The following is a 23,813-nucleotide window of genomic DNA, read 5'->3' on the forward strand; positions in this document are numbered from 1 at the left end:
GCTCTACTCCATCCATCCTGACCCCCACACATCACACACACAGCTCTACTCCATCCATCCTGAACCCAACACATCACACACAGCTCTACTCCATCCATCCTGACCCCCACACATCACACACACAGCTCTACTCCATCCATCCTGACCCCCACACATCACACACAGCTCTACTCCATCCATCCTGACCCCCACACATCACACACACAGCTCTACTCCATCCATCCTGACCCCCACACATCACACACAGCTCTACTCCATCCATCCTGACCCCCACACATCACACACACAGCTCTACTCCATCCATCCTGACCCCCACACATCACACACACAGCTCTACTCCATCCATCCTGACCCCCACACATCACACACAGCTCTACTCCATCCATCCTGACCCCCACACAACACACACACAGCTCTACTCCATCCATCCTGACCCCCACACATCACACACAGCTCTACTCCATCCATCCTGACCCCCACACATCACACACACAGCTCTACTCCATCCATCCTGACCCCCACACATCACACACACAGCTCTACTCCATCCTTATATGCCAGTGATTTAGCTTATTCTGCAGTGAACACAAGAAGCCCCACAGAGTTCTGCTTCCATTGTTCCCCTCGGGTCATGTGATACTTGACTCCTCCCACACAGGTGATCACATGATGATGACATTTTCACAGGTCCTTGAATCACACACGGTTTTCCGTCTCTGCAGGTCTGTTTGCCCCTTCATGTCAGTACCACTGGGGGAGGGGAGGATTAAACCCTTTTTTTGTTGTTGTGGTTCCCCTTACTACTCTGGCCACTGTGGACGTCATTTTTATTACTGGGGCTTATATAGGGGCCACTTTTACTACTGGGGCCACTATGAGGGTCACTATAACTGCTGGGGCTTATTAGGGGACACTATTACTACCGAGGCCACTGTGGGGATCACTGCTACTACTAAGACTGATATAGGGAACACTATTACTACTGGGGCCACTGGAGGTCACTATTACTCCTGGGGCTTATATAGGGGTCACTATTACCACCGGGGCCACTCTGGGGGTTACTATGCCAACTGCGGACACTTTGGGGGTCACTTCTACTACTGGGGCTGATATAGGGGAAACTATTACTACTGGGGCCACTGTGGGGAGACCATTACTACTGAGGTCAATGTGGGGGTCACTGCTACTACTGAGGCTGATATAGGGAACACTATGCCTACTGGGGCCACTTTAGAGGGTCACTTTTACTACTGGGCTGATATAGGGGAAACTGTTATTACTGGGCCCACTGTGGGGGAAACTATTACTACTCTATCCACTGGAGGGGGGGGGGGGGGATCACTATTACTACTGGAGCTGATATAATGGACACTTTTAACTGCTACTACTAAGGCTGATATAGGGGATGCTATTACTACTGAGGCCACAGTGGGGTTCGCTATTAATAATGGTGCCACTGTGGGGGTCACTATTACTACTGGTGTCACAGTCAGGGTCACTATTACTACTGAGGCTACTGTGAGGGCCAGTATTACTATTTAGGCCAATGTAGGCATCCTCATTACTACTGGTGCCACACTAAGGGTCACTCACTATAGGGGCCAAATTAGGCGGCACTGTTTCTATTAAGGTGACTGTTGGGGACACTATCACTACTGAGACCAGTCTGGGGGTAACTATTACTAGTGGAGCTGATATAGTAGTCACTATTACTACTGTGGCCACTGTAAGTGTCACCATAACTACTTGGGCCACAGTGGGGGTCGTTATTACTACTGGGGTCACTGTGGGTGTCACTATTACTACTGGGGCCACAGTGGGAGTCACTATTACTACTCCGAATACTCTGGGGTCACTATTACTACTGGGGCCGATATAGGGAACACTATTACTACTGGGGCTACCGTGCGTGTCAATATTACTACTGAGGCCAATATAGGTGTCACTATTACTACTGGGGCCACTGTGAGCATCACCTTTATTACTCAGGGTGATATAAGGGACACTATTACTACTTGGGCAATTGTGGCTGTCAGTATTACTATGGAGGCCAATATAAGAGACAATATTACTAATGAGGCCACTTTGGTGGTCACTGTTACTACTGGGGCTACTCTGGGAGACACTATTATGACGGGCCGATATTGGGGACAATATTACTACTGGGGCCGATATGGGAGACAATATTAATACTGCTGCCACTTTGGTGGTCACTTTTATTACTGGGCTCGATTTAGGGGAATGTATTACTACTGGGGCCACTGTGGGGTTCACTATTACTACTGGGGCTGATATAGGGGAAACTATTACTACTGGGGCCACTGTGGGGAGACCATTACTACTGAGGTCAATGTGGGGGTCACTGCTGCTACTGAGGCTGATATAGGGAACACTATGCCTACTGGGGCCACTTTAGAGGGTCACTTTTACTACTGGGCTGATATAGGGGAAACTGTTATTACTGGGCCCACTGTGGGGGAAACTATTACTACTCTATCCACTGGAGGGGGGGGGGATCACTATTACTACTGGAGCTGATATAATGGACACTTTTAACTGCTACTACTAAGGCTGATATAGGGGATGCTATTACTACTGAGGCCACAGTGGGGTTCGCTATTAATAATGGTGCCACTGTGGGGGTCACTATTACTACTGGTGTCACAGTCAGGGTCACTATTACTACTGAGGCTACTGTGAGGGCCAGTATTACTATTTAGGCCAATGTAGGCATCCTCATTACTACTGGTGCCACACTAAGGGTCACTCACTATAGGGGCCAAATTAGGCGGCACTGTTTCTATTAAGGTGACTGTTGGGGACACTATCACTACTGAGACCAGTCTGGGGGTAACTATTACTAGTGGAGCTGATATAGTAGTCACTATTACTACTGTGGCCACTGTAAGTGTCACCATAACTACTTGGGCCACAGTGGGGGTCGTTATTACTACTGGGGTCACTGTGGGTGTCACTATTACTACTGGGGCCACAGTGGGAGTCACTATTACTACTCCGAATACTCTGGGGTCACTATTACTACTGGGGCCGATATAGGGAACACTATTACTACTGGGGCTACCGTGCGTGTCAATATTACTACTGAGGCCAATATAGGTGTCACTATTACTACTGGGGCCACTGTGAGCATCACCTTTATTACTCAGGGTGATATAAGGGACACTATTACTACTTGGGCAATTGTGGCTGTCAGTATTACTATGGAGGCCAATATAAGAGACAATATTACTAATGAGGCCACTTTGGTGGTCACTGTTACTACTGGGGCTACTCTGGGAGACACTATTATGACGGGCCGATATTGGGGACAATATTACTACTGGGGCCGATATGGGAGACAATATTAATACTGCTGCCACTTTGGTGGTCACTTTTATTACTGGGCTCGATTTAGGGGAATGTATTACTACTGGGGCCACTGTGGGGTTCACTATTACTACTGGGGCTGATATAGGGGAAACTATTACTACTGGGGCCACTGTGGGGAGACCATTACTACTGAGGTCAATGTGGGGGTCACTGCTGCTACTGAGGCTGATATAGGGAACACTATGCCTACTGGGGCCACTTTAGAGGGTCACTTTTACTACTGGGCTGATATAGGGGAAACTGTTATTACTGGGCCCACTGTGGGGGAAACTATTACTACTCTATCCACTGGAGGGGGGGGGGGGATCACTATTACTACTGGAGCTGATATAATGGACACTTTTAACTGCTACTACTAAGGCTGATATAGGGGATGCTATTACTACTGAGGCCACAGTGGGGTTCGCTATTAATAATGGTGCCACTGTGGGGGTCACTATTACTACTGGTGTCACAGTCAGGGTCACTATTACTACTGAGGCTACTGTGAGGGCCAGTATTACTATTTAGGCCAATGTAGGCATCCTCATTACTACTGGTGCCACACTAAGGGTCACTCACTATAGGGGCCAAATTAGGCGGCACTGTTTCTATTAAGGTGACTGTTGGGGACACTATCACTACTGAGACCAGTCTGGGGGTAACTATTACTAGTGGAGCTGATATAGTAGTCACTATTACTACTGTGGCCACTGTAAGTGTCACCATAACTACTTGGGCCACAGTGGGGGTCGTTATTACTACTGGGGTCACTGTGGGTGTCACTATTACTACTGGGGCCACAGTGGGAGTCACTATTACTACTCCGAATACTCTGGGGTCACTATTACTACTGGGGCCGATATAGGGAACACTATTACTACTGGGGCTACCGTGCGTGTCAATATTACTACTGAGGCCAATATAGGTGTCACTATTACTACTGGGGCCACTGTGAGCATCACCTTTATTACTCAGGGTGATATAAGGGACACTATTACTACTTGGGCAATTGTGGCTGTCAGTATTACTATGGAGGCCAATATAAGAGACAATATTACTAATGAGGCCACTTTGGTGGTCACTGTTACTACTGGGGCTACTCTGGGAGACACTATTATGACGGGCCGATATTGGGGACAATATTACTACTGGGGCCGATATGGGAGACAATATTAATACTGCTGCCACTTTGGTGGTCACTTTTATTACTGGGCTCGATTTAGGGGAATGTATTACTACTGGGGCCACTGTGGGGTTCACTATTACTACTGGGGCTGATATAGGGGAAACTATTACTACTGGGGCCACTGTGGGGAGACCATTACTACTGAGGTCAATGTGGGGGTCACTGCTGCTACTGAGGCTGATATAGGGAACACTATGCCTACTGGGGCCACTTTAGAGGGTCACTTTTACTACTGGGCTGATATAGGGGAAACTGTTATTACTGGGCCCACTGTGGGGGAAACTATTACTACTCTATCCACTGGAGGGGGGGGGGGGATCACTATTACTACTGGAGCTGATATAATGGACACTTTTAACTGCTACTACTAAGGCTGATATAGGGGATGCTATTACTACTGAGGCCACAGTGGGGTTCGCTATTAATAATGGTGCCACTGTGGGGGTCACTATTACTACTGGTGTCACAGTCAGGGTCACTATTACTACTGAGGCTACTGTGAGGGCCAGTATTACTATTTAGGCCAATGTAGGCATCCTCATTACTACTGGTGCCACACTAAGGGTCACTCACTATAGGGGCCAAATTAGGCGGCACTGTTTCTATTAAGGTGACTGTTGGGGACACTATCACTACTGAGACCAGTCTGGGGGTAACTATTACTAGTGGAGCTGATATAGTAGTCACTATTACTACTGTGGCCACTGTAAGTGTCACCATAACTACTTGGGCCACAGTGGGGGTCGTTATTACTACTGGGGTCACTGTGGGTGTCACTATTACTACTGGGGCCACAGTGGGAGTCACTATTACTACTCCGAATCCCCTTGGGTCACTATTACTACTGGGGCCGATATAGGGAACACTATTACTACTGGGGCTACCGTGCGTGTCAATATTACTACTGAGGCCAATATAGGTGTCACTATTACTACTGGGGCCACTGTGGGGTTCACTATTACTACTGGGGCTGATATAGGGGAAACTATTACTACTGGGGCCACTGTGGGGAGACCATTACTACTGAGGTCAATGTGGGGGTCACTGCTGCTACTGAGGCTGATATAGGGAACACTATGCCTACTGGGGCCACTTTAGAGGGTCACTTTTACTACTGGGCTGATATAGGGGAAACTGTTATTACTGGGCCCACTGTGGGGGAAACTATTACTACTCTATCCACTGGAGGGGGGGGGGATCACTATTACTACTGGAGCTGATATAATGGACACTTTTAACTGCTACTACTAAGGCTGATATAGGGGATGCTATTACTACTGAGGCCACAGTGGGGTTCGCTATTAATAATGGTGCCACTGTGGGGGTCACTATTACTACTGGTGTCACAGTCAGGGTCACTATTACTACTGAGGCTACTGTGAGGGCCAGTATTACTATTTAGGCCAATGTAGGCATCCTCATTACTACTGGTGCCACACTAAGGGTCACTCACTATAGGGGCCAAATTAGGCGGCACTGTTTCTATTAAGGTGACTGTTGGGGACACTATCACTACTGAGACCAGTCTGGGGGTAACTATTACTAGTGGAGCTGATATAGTAGTCACTATTACTACTGTGGCCACTGTAAGTGTCACCATAACTACTTGGGCCACAGTGGGGGTCGTTATTACTACTGGGGTCACTGTGGGTGTCACTATTACTACTGGGGCCACAGTGGGAGTCACTATTACTACTCCGAATACTCTGGGGTCACTATTACTACTGGGGCCGATATAGGGAACACTATTACTACTGGGGCTACCGTGCGTGTCAATATTACTACTGAGGCCAATATAGGTGTCACTATTACTACTGGGGCCACTGTGAGCATCACCTTTATTACTCAGGGTGATATAAGGGACACTATTACTACTTGGGCAATTGTGGCTGTCAGTATTACTATGGAGGCCAATATAAGAGACAATATTACTAATGAGGCCACTTTGGTGGTCACTGTTACTACTGGGGCTACTCTGGGAGACACTATTATGACGGGCCGATATTGGGGACAATATTACTACTGGGGCCGATATGGGAGACAATATTAATACTGCTGCCACTTTGGTGGTCACTTTTATTACTGGGCTCGATTTAGGGGAATGTATTACTACTGGGGCCACTGTGGGGTTCACTATTACTACTGGGGCTGATATAGGGGAAACTATTACTACTGGGGCCACTGTGGGGAGACCATTACTACTGAGGTCAATGTGGGGGTCACTGCTGCTACTGAGGCTGATATAGGGAACACTATGCCTACTGGGGCCACTTTAGAGGGTCACTTTTACTACTGGGCTGATATAGGGGAAACTGTTATTACTGGGCCCACTGTGGGGGAAACTATTACTACTCTATCCACTGGAGGGGGGGGGGATCACTATTACTACTGGAGCTGATATAATGGACACTTTTAACTGCTACTACTAAGGCTGATATAGGGGATGCTATTACTACTGAGGCCACAGTGGGGTTCGCTATTAATAATGGTGCCACTGTGGGGGTCACTATTACTACTGGTGTCACAGTCAGGGTCACTATTACTACTGAGGCTACTGTGAGGGCCAGTATTACTATTTAGGCCAATGTAGGCATCCTCATTACTACTGGTGCCACACTAAGGGTCACTCACTATAGGGGCCAAATTAGGCGGCACTGTTTCTATTAAGGTGACTGTTGGGGACACTATCACTACTGAGACCAGTTTGGGGGTAACTATTACTAGTGGAGCTGATATAGTAGTCACTATTACTACTGTGGCCACTGTAAGTGTCACCATAACTACTTGGGCCACAGTGGGGGTCGTTATTACTACTGGGGTCACTGTGGGTGTCACTATTACTACTGGGGCCACAGTGGGAGTCACTATTACTACTCTGAATACTCTGGGGTCACTATTACTACTGGGGCCGATATAGGGAACACTATTACTACTGGGGCTACCGTGCGTGCCAATATTACTACTGAGGCCAATATAGGTGTCACTATTACTACTGGGGCCACTGTGAGCATCACCTTTATTACTCAGGGTGATATAAGGGACACTATTACTACTTGGGCAATTGTGGCTGTCAGTATTACTATGGAGGCCAATATAAGAGACAATATTACTAATGAGGCCACTTTGGTGGTCACTGTTACTACTGGGGCTACTCTGGGAGACACTATTATGACGGGCCGATATTGGGGACAATATTACTACTGGGGCCGATATGGGAGACAATATTAATACTGCTGCCACTTTGGTGGTCACTTTTATTACTGGGCTCGATTTAGGGGAATGTATTACTACTGGGGCCACTGTGGGGTTCACTATTACTACTGGGGCTGATATAGGGGAAACTATTACTACTGGGGCCACTGTGGGGAGACCATTACTACTGAGGTCAATGTGGGGGTCACTGCTGCTACTGAGGCTGATATAGGGAACACTATTACTGTGGTTGAAACTATTTCCATTACTACTAATATAGAGGTCACAATTACTGCTTAGACCACTCTGGGGGTCAGAAATACTGCTGGGGCCGATATGAGGGACACTATTACTACTGAGGCCACTCTGTGGGTTACTGCTGCTACTAAGGCTGATATAGGGGTCACTATTACTAATAGGGGTTCTGACAGCTGATATAGTGCTGACATAGGGGTCACTATTACTGTGGGGTTCTTACTGTTACTATTTGGTCTAATATAGTGGACACTATTACCACATTATTACTAATGAGGCCACTATGGGGTTCAATATTACCACTGGGGCTGATAAGGGGAACATTATTACTACTGAGGTCACTGTGGAGGTCTCACTATTATTTCTGGGGCCACTGTGGTATTCATTATTACTACTTTGGCTGATATAGGGTACACTATTACTATGGAAGCCACTCTGGGGGTCACTATAACTACTGTGGTCACTTTGGGGGTCACTTTACTACTGGTGCCTATAAAGGGGACAGTAATATTACTGGGGGACACTATTACTACTGGGGCTACTAGGGCTTAATAGGGATCACTATTACTACTGAGGCCGATAACAGGGACACTATTACTACTGAGGCTACTGTGGAGGTCTCACTCTTATTACTGGGGCAACTGTGAGGTTCACGAATACTACTTGGGCTGATATTGGGGACACTATTATTACTGAAGCCACTCTGGGGGTCACTATAACTATTGTGGTTACTTTGGGGATCACTTTACTACTGGTGCCGATAAAGGGGAAATTATTATTACTGGTGCCACTGTGGGGGACACTACTGCTACTGGGGCTTATACAGGAGTCGCTATTACTACTATTAGTACACTATTACTACTGAAGACATTGTGGAGGTCTTACTATTTACTACTGGGGCCACTGTGGAGGTCTTACTATTACTACTAGAGACACTGTGGAGGTCTCACTATTACTACTGGGGCCACTGTGGAGGTCTCACTATTACTACTGGGGCCACTGTGGGGTTCACTATTACTACTGGGGCCACTGTGGGGTTCACTATTACTACTGGGGCTGATATAGAGGACACTATTACTACTGAGGTCACTCTGGGGTTCACTATAACTACTGTGGTAACTTTAATACTGGTGCCGATAATAGGGAAACTATTACTACTAGGGGCCACTGTCGGGAACACTATTACTACTGGGGCCACTGTGGGGAACATTATTACTACTATGACCACTGTGGGGGTCACTATTGCTACTGGGACTTATATAGGGTCACTATTACTACTGAGGCCACTCTGAAAGTCACTATTACTACTAGGGCCATTGTAGGGTTTACAATTACTACTATTGGCTACTGGTTACTATTACTACTGTGGCTTATAAAGGGGGTCACTATTACCTCTGAGGCCATGTTTGGAGTCAAAATTACTACTGGGACCGATATAAGCAACATTATTACTACTGAGGCCACTCTGGGGGACACTGCTAGTACAAAGGCTGATATAGGGTACACTATTACTACTGGGCCCACTATTCTTACTGGGGCCACAATCAGGATAAGTATTAATACGGGGGCCACTGTAGCAGTCAATATTACTACTTCAATATAGGCATCACTTTTACTACTGAGGCCACTTTGGGGGTCACTATTACTATTCAGGTCGAATTAGGGGACACTGTTACTATTGAACCCACTGTGGGGGTCCTTATCACTACTGACATCACTCTGGGGGTCACTATTACTACTGAGGCTGATATAGGGGACACTATTACTACTGAGGCCACTTTGAGGGTCACCATTACTACTGGGGCTACTCTGAGAGACACTATAACTACTGGGCCAATATGTGAGACAATATTACTACTGGGGCTGATATGAGGATAATATTAATACTGTGGGGGTCACTGTAACTATTGAGGCCACTCTGAGGGTCACTATAACTACTGTTGCCACATTACTACCGATACCGCTATGGGAGTCACTATTACAACCTGGGCCAATTACTATTACTACTGAGGCCACTGTGGGGGCCACTATTACTACTGGGGGCTGATATAGGGAACACTATTACTAATGAGGCAACTGTGGTAGTTAAAATATCTACAGGAGCTACTCTGGGGGTCACTATCACTACTGAGACCCCTCAGTTGGTCACTATTACTACTGAAGCTGATATATGCGATAATATTACTACTGAGGCTACTGTGGGGGTCATTATTACTACTGGGGGGAATATAGGTGTCATTTTTACTACTCGGATCACTATAGGGGACACTATTACTAATAAGGCTACTGTAGGGGTCACTATAACTACTGTTGAAACTTTGGTGGTCACTTTTACTACTGAGGCCCCTACTGCTCACATGATGATAACATCATTACAGGTCCTTCGGCTGTTGCAGCATAGCAGGTCTTAGTCCCTGCTATTGTCTCTGTTATCAGCCAGAGGGAATGTATGTACACATACACACAACAAGGTGATCCTGCACATGCTCAAACTGGATGCCGGCGTGACGTCATTGAGCGCTGAATTGGTTAATGCCCTAGGGCCGCTCCATATGATGCCTTGAAACCATCCCCCACACCTGCAGCTGGGCTCTATTGGTTTTTGCCAGGTAACACCTGCTGACTATTGTGTTTTTAAATGTTTTGTCTCTATTGGCTAAGATTTTACTTGTGACATATATCTTTGCATATCTGGGCTTTGGTGACTGGACAAAGGCTGAGGCGACAGCTGAAACGTTGGCATCAAGCCCTGGTGAGGCTTCAATAAAGATGGAATTCTTTTAACTCTATACATCAAGGTATTTGGGTACCCTGTTTTGCGGCTCCAATATATCATTTCTTGCTTTACTACTGGGGCCGATATAGGGAAAACATTTACTACTGGTGCCACTGTGGGGGAAACTATTACTAATGGGGTCACTGTGGGGCTTACTATTACTATTGGGGTCACTGTGGGGGAAACTATTACTAATGGGGTCACTGTAGGGCTTACTATTACTAATGGGGTCACTGTGGGGGAAACTATTACTATTGGGGTCACTGTGGGGAAAACTATTACTAATGGGGTCACTGTGGGGCTTACTATTACTATTGGGGTCACTGTGGGGGAAACTATTACTAATGGGGTCACTGTTGGGGATACTATTACTAATGGGGTCACTGTGGGGCTTACTATTACTAATGGGGTCACTGTGGGGGAAACTATTACTAATGGGGTCACTGTAGGGCTTACTATTACTAATGGGGTCACTGTGGGGGAAACTATTACTAATGGGGTCACAGTTGGGGATACTATTACTAATGGGGTCACACTTGGGGATACTATTACTAATGGGGTCACTGTTGGGGCTTACTATTACTAATGTGGTCCCTGTTGGGGCTTACTATTACTAATGGGGTCCCTGTTGGGGCTTACTATTACTATTGGGGTCACTGTTGGGGCTTACTATTACTACTGGGGCTGATATAGAGGACACTATTACTACTGAGGTCACTCTGGGGTTCACTATAACTACTGTGGTAACTTTAATACTGGTGCCGATAATAGGGAAACTATTACTACTAGGGGCCACTGTCGGGAACACTATTACTACTGGGGCCACTGTGGGGAACATTATTACTACTATGACCACTGTGGGGGTCACTATTGCTACTGGGACTTATATAGGGTCACTATTACTACTGAGGCCACTCTGAAAGTCACTATTACTACTAGGGCCATTGTAGGGTTTACAATTACTACTATTGGCTACTGGTTACTATTACTACTGTGGCTTATAAAGGGGGTCACTATTACCTCTGAGGCCATGTTTGGAGTCAAAATTACTACTGGGACCGATATAAGCAACATTATTACTACTGAGGCCACTCTGGGGGACACTGCTAGTACAAAGGCTGATATAGGGTACACTATTACTACTGGGCCCACTATTCTTACTGGGGCCACAATCAGGATAAGTATTAATACGGGGGCCACTGTAGCAGTCAATATTACTACTTCAATATAGGCATCACTTTTACTACTGAGGCCACTTTGGGGGTCACTATTACTATTCAGGTCGAATTAGGGGACACTGTTACTATTGAACCCACTGTGGGGGTCCTTATCACTACTGACATCACTCTGGGGGTCACTATTACTACTGAGGCTGATATAGGGGACACTATTACTACTGAGGCCACTTTGAGGGTCACCATTACTACTGGGGCTACTCTGAGAGACACTATAACTACTGGGCCAATATGTGAGACAATATTACTACTGGGGCTGATATGAGGATAATATTAATACTGTGGGGGTCACTGTAACTATTGAGGCCACTCTGAGGGTCACTATAACTACTGTTGCCACATTACTACCGATACCGCTATGGGAGTCACTATTACAACCTGGGCCAATTACTATTACTACTGAGGCCACTGTGGGGGCCACTATTACTACTGGGGGCTGATATAGGGAACACTATTACTAATGAGGCAACTGTGGTAGTTAAAATATCTACAGGAGCTACTCTGGGGGTCACTATCACTACTGAGACCCCTCAGTTGGTCACTATTACTACTGAAGCTGATATATGCGATAATATTACTACTGAGGCTACTGTGGGGGTCATTATTACTACTGGGGGGAATATAGGTGTCATTTTTACTACTCGGATCACTATAGGGGACACTATTACTAATAAGGCTACTGTAGGGGTCACTATAACTACTGTTGAAACTTTGGTGGTCACTTTTACTACTGAGGCCCCTACTGCTCACATGATGATAACATCATTACAGGTCCTTCGGCTGTTGCAGCATAGCAGGTCTTAGTCCCTGCTATTGTCTCTGTTATCAGCCAGAGGGAATGTATGTACACATACACACAACAAGGTGATCCTGCACATGCTCAAACTGGATGCCGGCGTGACGTCATTGAGCGCTGAATTGGTTAATGCCCTAGGGCCGCTCCATATGATGCCTTGAAACCATCCCCCACACCTGCAGCTGGGCTCTATTGGTTTTTGCCAGGTAACACCTGCTGACTATTGTGTTTTTAAATGTTTTGTCTCTATTGGCTAAGATTTTACTTGTGACATATATCTTTGCATATCTGGGCTTTGGTGACTGGACAAAGGCTGAGGCGACAGCTGAAACGTTGGCATCAAGCCCTGGTGAGGCTTCAATAAAGATGGAATTCTTTTAACTCTATACATCAAGGTATTTGGGTACCCTGTTTTGCGGCTCCAATATATCATTTCTTGCTTTACTACTGGGGCCGATATAGGGAAAACATTTACTACTGGTGCCACTGTGGGGGAAACTATTACTAATGGGGTCACTGTGGGGCTTACTATTACTATTGGGGTCACTGTGGGGGAAACTATTACTAATGGGGTCACTGTAGGGCTTACTATTACTAATGGGGTCACTGTGGGGGAAACTATTACTATTGGGGTCACTGTGGGGAAAACTATTACTAATGGGGTCACTGTGGGGCTTACTATTACTATTGGGGTCACTGTGGGGGAAACTATTACTAATGGGGTCACTGTTGGGGATACTATTACTAATGGGGTCACTGTGGGGCTTACTATTACTAATGGGGTCACTGTGGGGGAAACTATTACTAATGGGGTCACTGTAGGGCTTACTATTACTAATGGGGTCACTGTGGGGGAAACTATTACTAATGGGGTCACAGTTGGGGATACTATTACTAATGGGGTCACACTTGGGGATACTATTACTAATGGGGTCACTGTTGGGGCTTACTATTACTAATGTGGTCCCTGTTGGGGCTTACTATTACTAATGGGGTCCCTGTTGGGGCTTACTATTACTATTGGGGTCACTGTTGGGGCTTACTATTACTATTGGGGTCACTGTTGGGGCTTACTATTACTATTGGGGTCACTGTGGGGCTTACTATTACTATTGGGGTCACTGTGGGGCTTACTATTACTATTGGGGTCACTGTGGGGCTTACTATTACCACTGGGGCTACAGTTTGTAATTTGATAAAGCTGCTGTTTACCTGCAAAATTGTGCCGCCATTTACCCATCAATGTGAAACTGCGCCAAACAGCATCTCCGCACGGTTTTTGGCTGTACACGCTCCTTCATGGCCCCGGGGGTGAAGCTAAAAGCTCCTTGTCTCCGATACAAATACTTAGTTTCAAGCCTCTCTGTGCGACTAGTTTTCACGGTTGCCAGTGGTAACTTTTCGTGGCATCGCTGTGTCTTTGGCCGCTTACACGGGGAACAGATTTTTATGAAATCTCCACATCAGTGATGCACACGGTTGTCGCAGATTTCTGACACAGATTTTACTTTGTTGGAGCTGTAGATCCACATATAGATTTATCCCAGTCAGTGGGAAAATCCATGTGCGACATTCTAAGACCAAATCCGCATCTCGAGGCGACGTGTCACCTCTTTCTCTTCCACAGTGGCAATAAAGCTGAAAATAAATTGATTACTGTCTCTTTAAGGGCCGTAATTGATTCTGGTAGATCCCTAATATGTATATTAGAGCAACAAAACCTGTTCTCCAAATCTTCATACTTGGACTCCAAAAGTACTATTTTAGCTTCCACGTCTACCACATCACTGCAGTCTGCATCCATGCTGTTGACAATCTTATCAGTCCTTCTTTCTAACTTATCAGTCCTCTGTCCCAGATCTCGGATCTGTTCCGTAAACTCTTTCACAGCCGCTGAGAGTTCAGACTTAAAGATCTCCTTCTTCTGGTCTAACAGAGTGGACTCGTCATTAAAGGCATAACTGGTATCCCTTTGAGGACTTGATGTAATGGCCTCAGGTTCTGGTGTGCTCTGCGATTGCGTCAGTGAGGGCGGGTCTGACGGAGACTGAGGGGCAAAACTTTTGGGCAAAGTGTACCTAGATGGGGTCTGTGAGATCTTTTGTGTTATTTTTTTTTTTTGGGGGGGGGGGGTTCTATTGTCTCATCTTTTTTCCATTCAGCTCCTACAATACTGGATCCTCTGATATCTTCTAGACAAGAGATTTTTCCTCATTATCAGTGAAGGATGGAGAAAGACAGGAACAAGATGGCAAAGAGTATATTAAATCTCACCCTAGAGATACTCTTCCAGCTTACTAGAGAGGTGAGAGATTCTGATGATGTCACATTACATCATTCTTATCTATGGCAATAACAGATGATGTCACGGGAGAGGGTAGAGTGTCTGATGATGTCACATTACATCATTCTCATCTATGGTAATAACAGATGATGTCACTGGAGAGGGGAGAGATTCTGATGATGTCACATTACATCATTCTTATCTATGGTAATAACAGATGATGTTACTAGGGAGGTGATGGACTCTGGTAATGTCTATAGTGATATTTATTAATGTCCTCCCATATACAGGACTACACAATGGTGAAGAAGACCTCTAGTGATGGCTGTTGGGTCCCTGTGTGTGATGGATGGGGAAGACCTCTGAGCCCAATCACGGGGCCCCAATCTCACCCCCTGATACATGAGGACATCAATGTACAGAAGATTCTAGAACTCACCAACCAGATAATTGAGCTGCTGACTGGAGAGGTGACGCTGTAGGGAATGCTGGGACATTATACAGTAACAGCACTGAAGGCTTCTGGGTGATGACTGTATATTGTGTTGTCAGGTTCCTATAAGGTGTCAGGATGTTGCTGTGTATTTCTCCATGGAGGAGTGGGAGTATTTAGAAGGACACAGATATCTGTACAAGGAGGCCATGATGGATACCCGCCAGCCGCTCCCATCACCAGGTAATAGACAGGAATAAATCCACGGGGACTTTATTATCTGTATATAAAGAATGACTTCAGTGTCCGTCTGTGTTTCTTGCAGTTCCATCCAGTAAGAGAAGAACCCCAGAGAGATGTCCCCGTCCTCTTCTTCCACAGGACCATCAGGTAGATGGAGATGTCCCTCTGATCTGTAGAAGGCTGTGAAGCTCTTGTCTTCAGTCTTATTAGATGTCTTCTCCTTGTGTGATGAGGCCGGTGGAGATGGCAGGATTACCGCTGACCAGAGACATTACATCTTGTCTGGATCTTCTTCCAGTTTTCTGGTGGTGGAGACTGCTGGTGGGAATAAGGAGCCAACAGGTTTGATTTATAACTATCTGCTCCTTTATTTCCCCCAAGACAAGCAGCGGATGTGTCTGGTAGACGCCGATCTCCTCCACTGAGACAACGTGCAGCGTGTCTAGCCATGCCGGATATACATGTGTATGAGGATCCTGAGGGGTCATTGAGCCGCCATGTAATATGAGCGCCATGTAATATCTATGTCCGGATCTTAGATCTGCAGTTATGTGGCTCAGATAACTACTCCTGTCAGGTCATTATGTCATAAAACATCCCACGCGACTTCTCCAAACGTCTGCTGACTTTTACAATATTTGTCTCACAGCTTTTGTATCCAGATGAAGATCTGACCAATATTAATGCTACAGAGACAAATGTGAGGGTCGATCAGCGGTGTAAAGAGAAGATTCCTACAGGTAACCGCCCAGGTGAGTAGTAACCACTAAATACAGCAGAGAAGAGTCACAGATTCTCCTCGGTCACCGGCTGCAGATAGTTATGTAGATTTATAAGCTCTGGGATCTGTCAGATTTTCCGCTGTATATTCCCCCATTCAGCCGGAGTACAAACTAAATATGGCTGACAATGTGATCTGTTATAGGAGATAACACAGGATGGGCATTTATAATATGGATGGGGAATATATGTGTGAGTCTTTCTTCATCATCTGCTGTCAGAAGTAATCAGTGCCGAATTTTTCAAGTTCAAAACCCATAGCTGCTGATAGATTCATATCACATTACTATGTGCTAACACAATAGAGCGTGGAGACATAGACCCAGATAACAGAAGATGCTTTGGAGGTTTGCAGGTTACTGCTCTGAGTGTCAGGAATTCTGCTCAAAAGGGACTTGAAGAAAAACATGTGATGCTTTATAGGATATGAGATTAGTGGCGCTCCAGTAGGCGTGGAGAGAATGACAATGTGCTGAGAAACGAAAAAATAGGATGGGACTCACCCCAGACGTAACCGGACCCTGTAAGGTTCGTCCAATGGTCCTAGATGGCAGGTTGTATCAAATGTTGGTCCAAATTACTGGTCAGGAGTACATCCCAGAGAGGGAGAGCATCACAGGGCGACTCTAGGTAGAATTACCAGAGAAGGCAGAAAGCAATGGGATACAAGATAAAAAGCCCTGGTGCTCCAGTAGATTGGTGTGAGAGGCAAAAACGGAAGGAGACTTACTTCGTTCGGGTGTCAGTTTAATTGACACCCCTAAAATCCTGGTGTGCGTGTAGTAATGCAGGTGAATTCGTATTCATGGGGTTCCCAAAGAGGCAATGTTCATTATCGGATATCCAACGCATTTCGGCTATGCAATTTAGCCTTTATCAAGCATACATAAAACAACATTGAATAGTCACATTTATATGTAACGGAAAACGGAAGTACCTTGTGGTGTAGAGTCTGAATGGACGTGTCAGGACGGGCAGAGTGAGAGATGCTTTATAGGAGTTCTTTATGGGAAAACAGGAACTAATTTTGGTGCAGAAATGGCCGAACTCTGTATAAAATATACTATTTCCGTAGCTTGAGCTCAGTGATCTACCAGGAAAAAGAACCCGAGGCTTGTGGAGGACTCTGCTGCAAGTGCTTTTGCGGGACCTTTTAACCCCTTAGTGACCAATCCTCTTTGTACCTTAATGACCAAGCCTAATTTTGTAAATCTGTTATGTGTCATATCAACATAGAATAACTTCCTAAAAATTTTGCATAACCAAGTAATTCTGAGAGTTTTTCTCGCCACATATTGCATTTCATTTATGTGGTAAAATAGACCAATAAAATTTGGGTATATTTATTAAAAGCACCAAAATTGGGACTAGTACACATTTTTAACTGCAGTATGTCAAATATGTGCGAACATACTGTATAAACCTTTGATGTGATAAATATTTCCATCTGTTGACTTTATTCTGGAAGCACTTTTGAAAACCTTTAGTTTTTTTTTTTTTTAAAACAATTTAGGGGGGTGTACAAATTTAACATTAATCGTTAAAATCTTGATTACACCAAACCAAGTTTGCAGAGGCTCATAGGTGTCAGAATGATAGATACACTCCCCTAAATATACCCTTCAATGTATCACTAAGGGATGTCATGGGTATTTTGACTCACAATTCTTTTTTTAGGAGTTCAATTTAGAGGAGAAAAAATAAAATTCAATACATTTGCAAATATGTAATTGTAACCCCTGAATTCCACAGGGCATAAGTTTATTGCCAAAACGATAGAGAACCCCTCCCCCCCCCCCTCCAAATGACAACATTTTGAAAACTAGACCCCATGTGGAATTCATCTAGGGGTGTACTGTGTATTTTGACCTCACAGTTTTTGAATGACTCTAAGCAAAGTAAAAGGAAGAAGACTATGATTTAATTTTTTTGGAATTGTATTATTTTAAACACAATTTATTTTTTCAAAGCACACACATGAATGAAGACTTTCACCCCAAAATGGATACCCCTGTTTGTCCCGTGTTCAGGGACATATCGATTGTAGCCCCAATCTGCTTATAGGACACATGGCTAGGCCTGTAATGCAGGGAACACCGTTGGATTGCAGGGCACAACTGAATAAATTCCAGGCCCCATTGCTCACTTGCGTAGAAAAAAAAAATTGACTTCCAAAAAAGAACTCCCTTCCCTTTTAGCATTTTCTAAAACCTAGCTAAAGTATTAGTGTAAAACTGTGTGGCATGTCTCAAAACCAGTTTAATTACGGAGGCCAGGATGTGATGCGCACATGGGGCAATAAAACCGGGTATCCCTCCTCCCATGCTTGCTGCAAACCTGCCACTTTTTGGGGGGGTATTTCTAAACCTCAGTGGCAGGAATGGGGTGTAAAAAGTGGAGCTCTGTAAGCCTCGCACTTCCTGAGACTCATAAGCTTGCTGCGGTGCGGCAGTCTCAAACAGAAGACTCTCAACAAGCTGCTCCTGGAATGGCAGGAGGGTGAGTGTTCCCGAGGACTGCTTGTAGAGTACGTAGGCATTACAGGTAGCGATCTGAATAAGGTAGATTATACCATTAGAAAACGGTGATCACATGAACGGGGACCGCTCAACGAGGCCTTCGGGATTTCGGCTGCCTTTGTTAGCCCAAAACAAGGATATATTAAAATTCTCGGGCCCCCACTTGCTTCTCTGCATGTGTCTCTCATTTTGGTGGCAGGCACATGCACAGAAGCTGGGGATGGTCCATGGAGGAAAGTCATCGCCAGGGAACATAGCCGAGGCCCTAAGTAGTTTGATCTCCCCTCAGGGATCGGATCCATGAGGGAAATTAAACTTTTACTGTTTAAATTTTTTTAAACTTTCACGTGATCACCGTTTTCCATTAAATAATGGCTATCACGTGACCGGGGAGCACAAACTGCAGCCCCAAGTGACGGCTCCAAACTATCCGATAGCAGAGAACTATCACACTCCCTGACCCCGCAGCTCTATTCTACAGGGCCTACGAATTTAAATGGCTCTGTACAATAAAGACCAGACACCTTGAACATAATAAAACACATATGCGTGGTCACTAAGGGGTTAATAGTTCCCCCCCCAGGGACCCTTATATTATGGCTAGCAACCACAGTTAGTTACTTATATCTAGTCTTATAAGTAAGTATAAATATTCAGATTTCTAATTTTTGGTGACGTTTTTTGCACATATTTTGCTCAACATCAGAAATAGAAGGAGAAATATAAAGAACGTGTCCTCCATTATAACAGAAGACGACATCTGCTAATCTGGTATCTGAGCTGACGGCTTCATTTGTAGACTCTGGTATAGATCCGGCACCAAATAATGGACAACATACTGTAGCATACTGCACTGTCTTGTCCAGGACATATCAGCGGGCATGCCTGAAGCCGGATGGACCACATTGTAGGCAGTTATATTGCCATGTGCTAGATGTGGCACTCTTGTGTTTCTGTTAGGCTTCTAGTATGGAGCTAAACAACGTAAGGCGGCAGCATTAGTGTGTGTACTAATCCAGCCTTACACTTGCTCCACCGCCATGACTTCTTCATACATGACCATACTGCTCCCCTCCGTGATAAAGTACATGTAGCAGTCAGGAGTGTGTGAGATAAACCCAACCTAATAGCACTGACTCAGAGGGACCTTTATGGTTCCCCACTGAGCATTTACTAGAAGAGTGGTGACAGCTACACTGATACATGACCATGTGAAGATGAGGACTTCACCACAGAAGCGGGGAACTGCAAGAGATCAGCCTGGTGGCCGGACATCATGATCTGCTGGTCCTCGCACTGAGTTTCGCCATCTGTTTCGCCATCACTGTTTTCAGTGATTAAATAACTGAGTTTTGCCACCTGACTTATAGTTGGTATTGAAAAATATTTTTTTAAGCAAACCCTGGAAGAGCATTCAAACTCCATGCAGTTGTCTGTAGTCGGATTTGAACACAGGACCCTAGTGCTGTAAGGCAACAGTGTTAACCATGAAGCTACCGTGCTGTTTAATAATATCAATATACCTTGTGAAATAGTAAAATCAGTTTTATACTTGGCAGATGACGGTAACGGGAGCTTAGAGGGACGTTTGATATCTGCAGATTGTAAATCGGATCATTGTAATATCACACAAGATACAGATGAAGAACCTGCCATCATCCCAGATATCCTCTTAGCCATTCACAACAAAGATCCATCATCTGGTCCTCTTATACAGTTCCCATCTTCTGAGTCATCACAGACTGATAAGCAGAAGAAAAGTCACAGAAGGGGAGAACATCAAAGAGCTCACACAGGGAAGAAGCCATATTCATGTCCAGAATGTGGGAAGTGTTTTACAAGGAAATCAGATCTTGTTACACATAAGAGAATTCACACAGGAGAGAAGCTGTATTCGTGTCCAGAATGTGGGAAATGTTTTACAGACCAATCACATCTTGTTATACATAGGAGAATTCACACAGGAGAGAAGCCATTTTCATGTTCAGAATGTGGAAAATGTTTTACAGAGAAATCACATCTTGTTTCACATAAGAGAATTCACACAGGAGAGAAGCCGTATTCATGTCCAGAATGTGGGAAATGTTTTACAGACCAATCACATCTTGTTATACATAGGAGAATTCACACAGGAGAGAAGCCATTTTCATGTTCAGAATGTGGAAAATGTTTTACAGAGAAATCACATCTTGTTTCACATAAGAGAATTCACACAGGAGAGAAGTCATTTTCATGTGAAGAATGTGGGAAATGTTTTACAGAGAAATCACATCTTGTTTCACATAAGAGAATTCACACAGGAGAGAAGCCATTTTCATGTGAAGAATGTGGGAAATGTTTTACAGAGAAATCACATCTTGTTGCACATAGGAGAATTCACACAGGAGATAAGCCATTTTCATGTTCAGAATGTGGCAAATGTTTTACTCAGATTTCAAATCTTGTTAAACATAAGAGAATTCACACAGGAGAGAAACCATTCTCATGTTCAGAATGTGAGAAATGTTTTACACGGAAATCATATCTTGTTAAACATAAGAGAATTCACACAGGAGAGAAGCCATTCTCATGTTCAGAATGTGAGAAATGTTTTACACGGAAATCATATCTTATTGCACATATGAGAATGCACACAGGGGAGAAGCCATTTTCATGTTCAGAATGTGGGAAATGTTTTACTCAGATTTCAAATCTTGTTACACATAAAAGAATTCATACAGGAGAGAAGCCATTTTCATGTCCTGAATGCGGTAAATGTTTTACAGTGAAATCTAATCTTCTTGAACATGAGAGAACTCACACAGGAGAGAAACCATTTTCATGTTCAGAATGTGGGAAATGTTTTACAAAGATATCTCAGCTTGTTATGCATAAGAGAATTCACACAGAAGAGAAGCGATTTTCATGTTTGGAATGTGGGAAATGCTATTCTCAGAAGTCAGCTCTTGTTAGACATGAAAAAATTCACACACAGAAGTAGCCATTTTCTTTAACTCATGTTATTTACAATTAATAGAAGTAAATGTTCAGTGGTTACAAAATGATATCTTATGTAATAGAAAGGGGTGTACATTTGGAGAAAATCAGGATTATTGTATAGAACTACCAATAAATGTCTGGTATCCAAAAAGCCAATACCATCCAGATGACTTGTCCTATAAATCCCCTGCGTGCACAGGCTCTTTCATATTAATATACTAGCGGATATACCCGGCTTCGCCCGAGTTAATTTGGTACTGGAGTTTATCTGATGTTCACACGGAAATCTTATGAAGTCGTGGTTACTGTAGAGATACTGAGGAAAAACATATGTTCACCATTTTGCATAGTTCTCTGCGTTACCCAGGAAACACCACGGGAGGTAACCATGCGACGTTTCCTTTACATAAAATGACATCAGGAAGTGAGAGAATTAGATTCCATACCTAAAATTTGGACACTAATTCTTTTGCGCTTAGAATTGAACAATCGAGGTGGGACCCATTAGCTTTTCCTATTTATGACATAATCAATGCTCGTGCCAAATTTCTTCTATGAGACAGGAAAGTGAGAAAATTACATTCCATACATAAAATTTGAACGCTAATTCTTTTGCGCATAGAATTGAATAATTGAGTTGGGACCCATTAGCTTTTCCTATTTATGACATAATCAATGCCCATGCCAAATTTTAAGTTTCTATGTGAGAAACTTACATTCCGTACGTAAAATTTGGACGCTAATTCTTTTGCGCATAGAATTGAATAATGGAGTTGGGACCCATTAGCTTTTTCTATTTATGACATAATCAATGCTCGTGCCAAATTTCACGTTTCTATGACACCGGAAAGTGAGAAAAATACATTCCGTACGTAAAATTTTGACGCTAATTCTTTTGCGCATGGAATTGAATAATGGAGTTGGGACCCATTAACTTTTCCTATTTATGACATAATCAATGCCCGTGCCAAATTTCACGTTTCTATGTGAGAAAATTACATTCCGTACGTAAAATTTTGACGCTAATTCTTTTGCGCATAGAATTGAATAATCGAGTTAGGACCCATTAGCTTTTCCTATTTATGACATAATTAATGCTCGTGCCAAATTTCAGGTTTCTATGACACTGGAAAGTGAAAGAATTAGATTCCGTACGTAAAATTTGGACGCTAATTCTTTTGCGCATAGAATTGAATATTCAAGTTGGGACCCATTAACTTTTCCTATTTATGACATATTCAATGCCCGTGCTAAGTTTTAAGTTTCTATGACATTGGGAAGTGAGAGATTTAGATTATGTACGTTAAATTTCGACGCCAATTCTTTTGCACTAGAATTGAATAATCGAGTTGGGACCCTATTCCTTTTCCTATTTTGGAGATAATCTATGCTTGTGCCAAAATTCATGTTTCTACGACATCGGGAAGTTGGAGAACTTTTGGCGAGTCAGTGAGTCAGTCAGTCAGTCAGTCAGTCAGTCAGTCAGTGAGTCAGTGAGGGCTTTCGTCTTTATATATATATAGATAACTGCATCTCATAACTTGTTCATAATTGCTATTAAACATTTGCTTATCAGATAGCTGCTTGTTTTGTGTTTGCGCCAATCTTTCTTCATCAGTTAGATGTTAGGATGTTGCCTGAGATCCGATGGACTGGAGGGAGGGCTGGCAGGCAGTTTGTATATAGTGAGGAGAGGATCACACTGCAGATCCCAGACTTTGTGGAGTTTAGGACCCTTTGTTTTCCAAGAGACTCCTTCCATT

The 23,813-nt window shown here is 44.2% G+C and overlaps 2 protein-coding genes across 2 annotated transcripts in view; both read left to right on the top strand.

Annotated features, from left to right (window-relative positions):
* LOC136628999 (zinc finger protein 678-like) overlaps positions 1–23,813 on the top strand; it is a 284,392-nt gene that overhangs the window by 71,361 nt on the left and 189,218 nt on the right. The window lies entirely within an intron of this gene.
* Positions 702–22,596, top strand: LOC136629000 (zinc finger protein 83-like). Its single transcript, XM_066605101.1, has 7 exons — positions 702–722; positions 15,009–15,117; positions 15,387–15,566; positions 15,649–15,772; positions 15,855–15,919; positions 16,422–16,524; positions 20,631–22,596. Exons 2-7 carry the CDS (start codon positions 15,040–15,042, stop codon positions 22,049–22,051), a joined length of 1,971 nt encoding a protein of 656 aa, XP_066461198.1. The 5' UTR covers positions 702–722; positions 15,009–15,039; the 3' UTR covers positions 22,052–22,596.

Source organism: Eleutherodactylus coqui, chromosome 5, assembly GCF_035609145.1.
Source record: "Eleutherodactylus coqui strain aEleCoq1 chromosome 5, aEleCoq1.hap1, whole genome shotgun sequence".
In the NCBI taxonomy this organism is placed as follows: Eukaryota; Metazoa; Chordata; class Amphibia; order Anura; family Eleutherodactylidae; genus Eleutherodactylus; species Eleutherodactylus coqui.

Coding starts and splice junctions, on each gene's coding strand:
- LOC136629000 (XM_066605101.1), top strand. CDS start 15,040: ATGGAGAAAGACAGGAACAAGATGGCAAAGAGTATATTAAATCTCACC. Junction 15,118..15,386: donor TCTTCCAGCTTACTAGAGAG/GTGAGAGATTCT, acceptor TCCCATATACAG/GACTACACAATGGTGAAGAA. Junction 15,773..15,854: donor CCAGCCGCTCCCATCACCAG/GTAATAGACAGG, acceptor TGTTTCTTGCAG/TTCCATCCAGTAAGAGAAGA.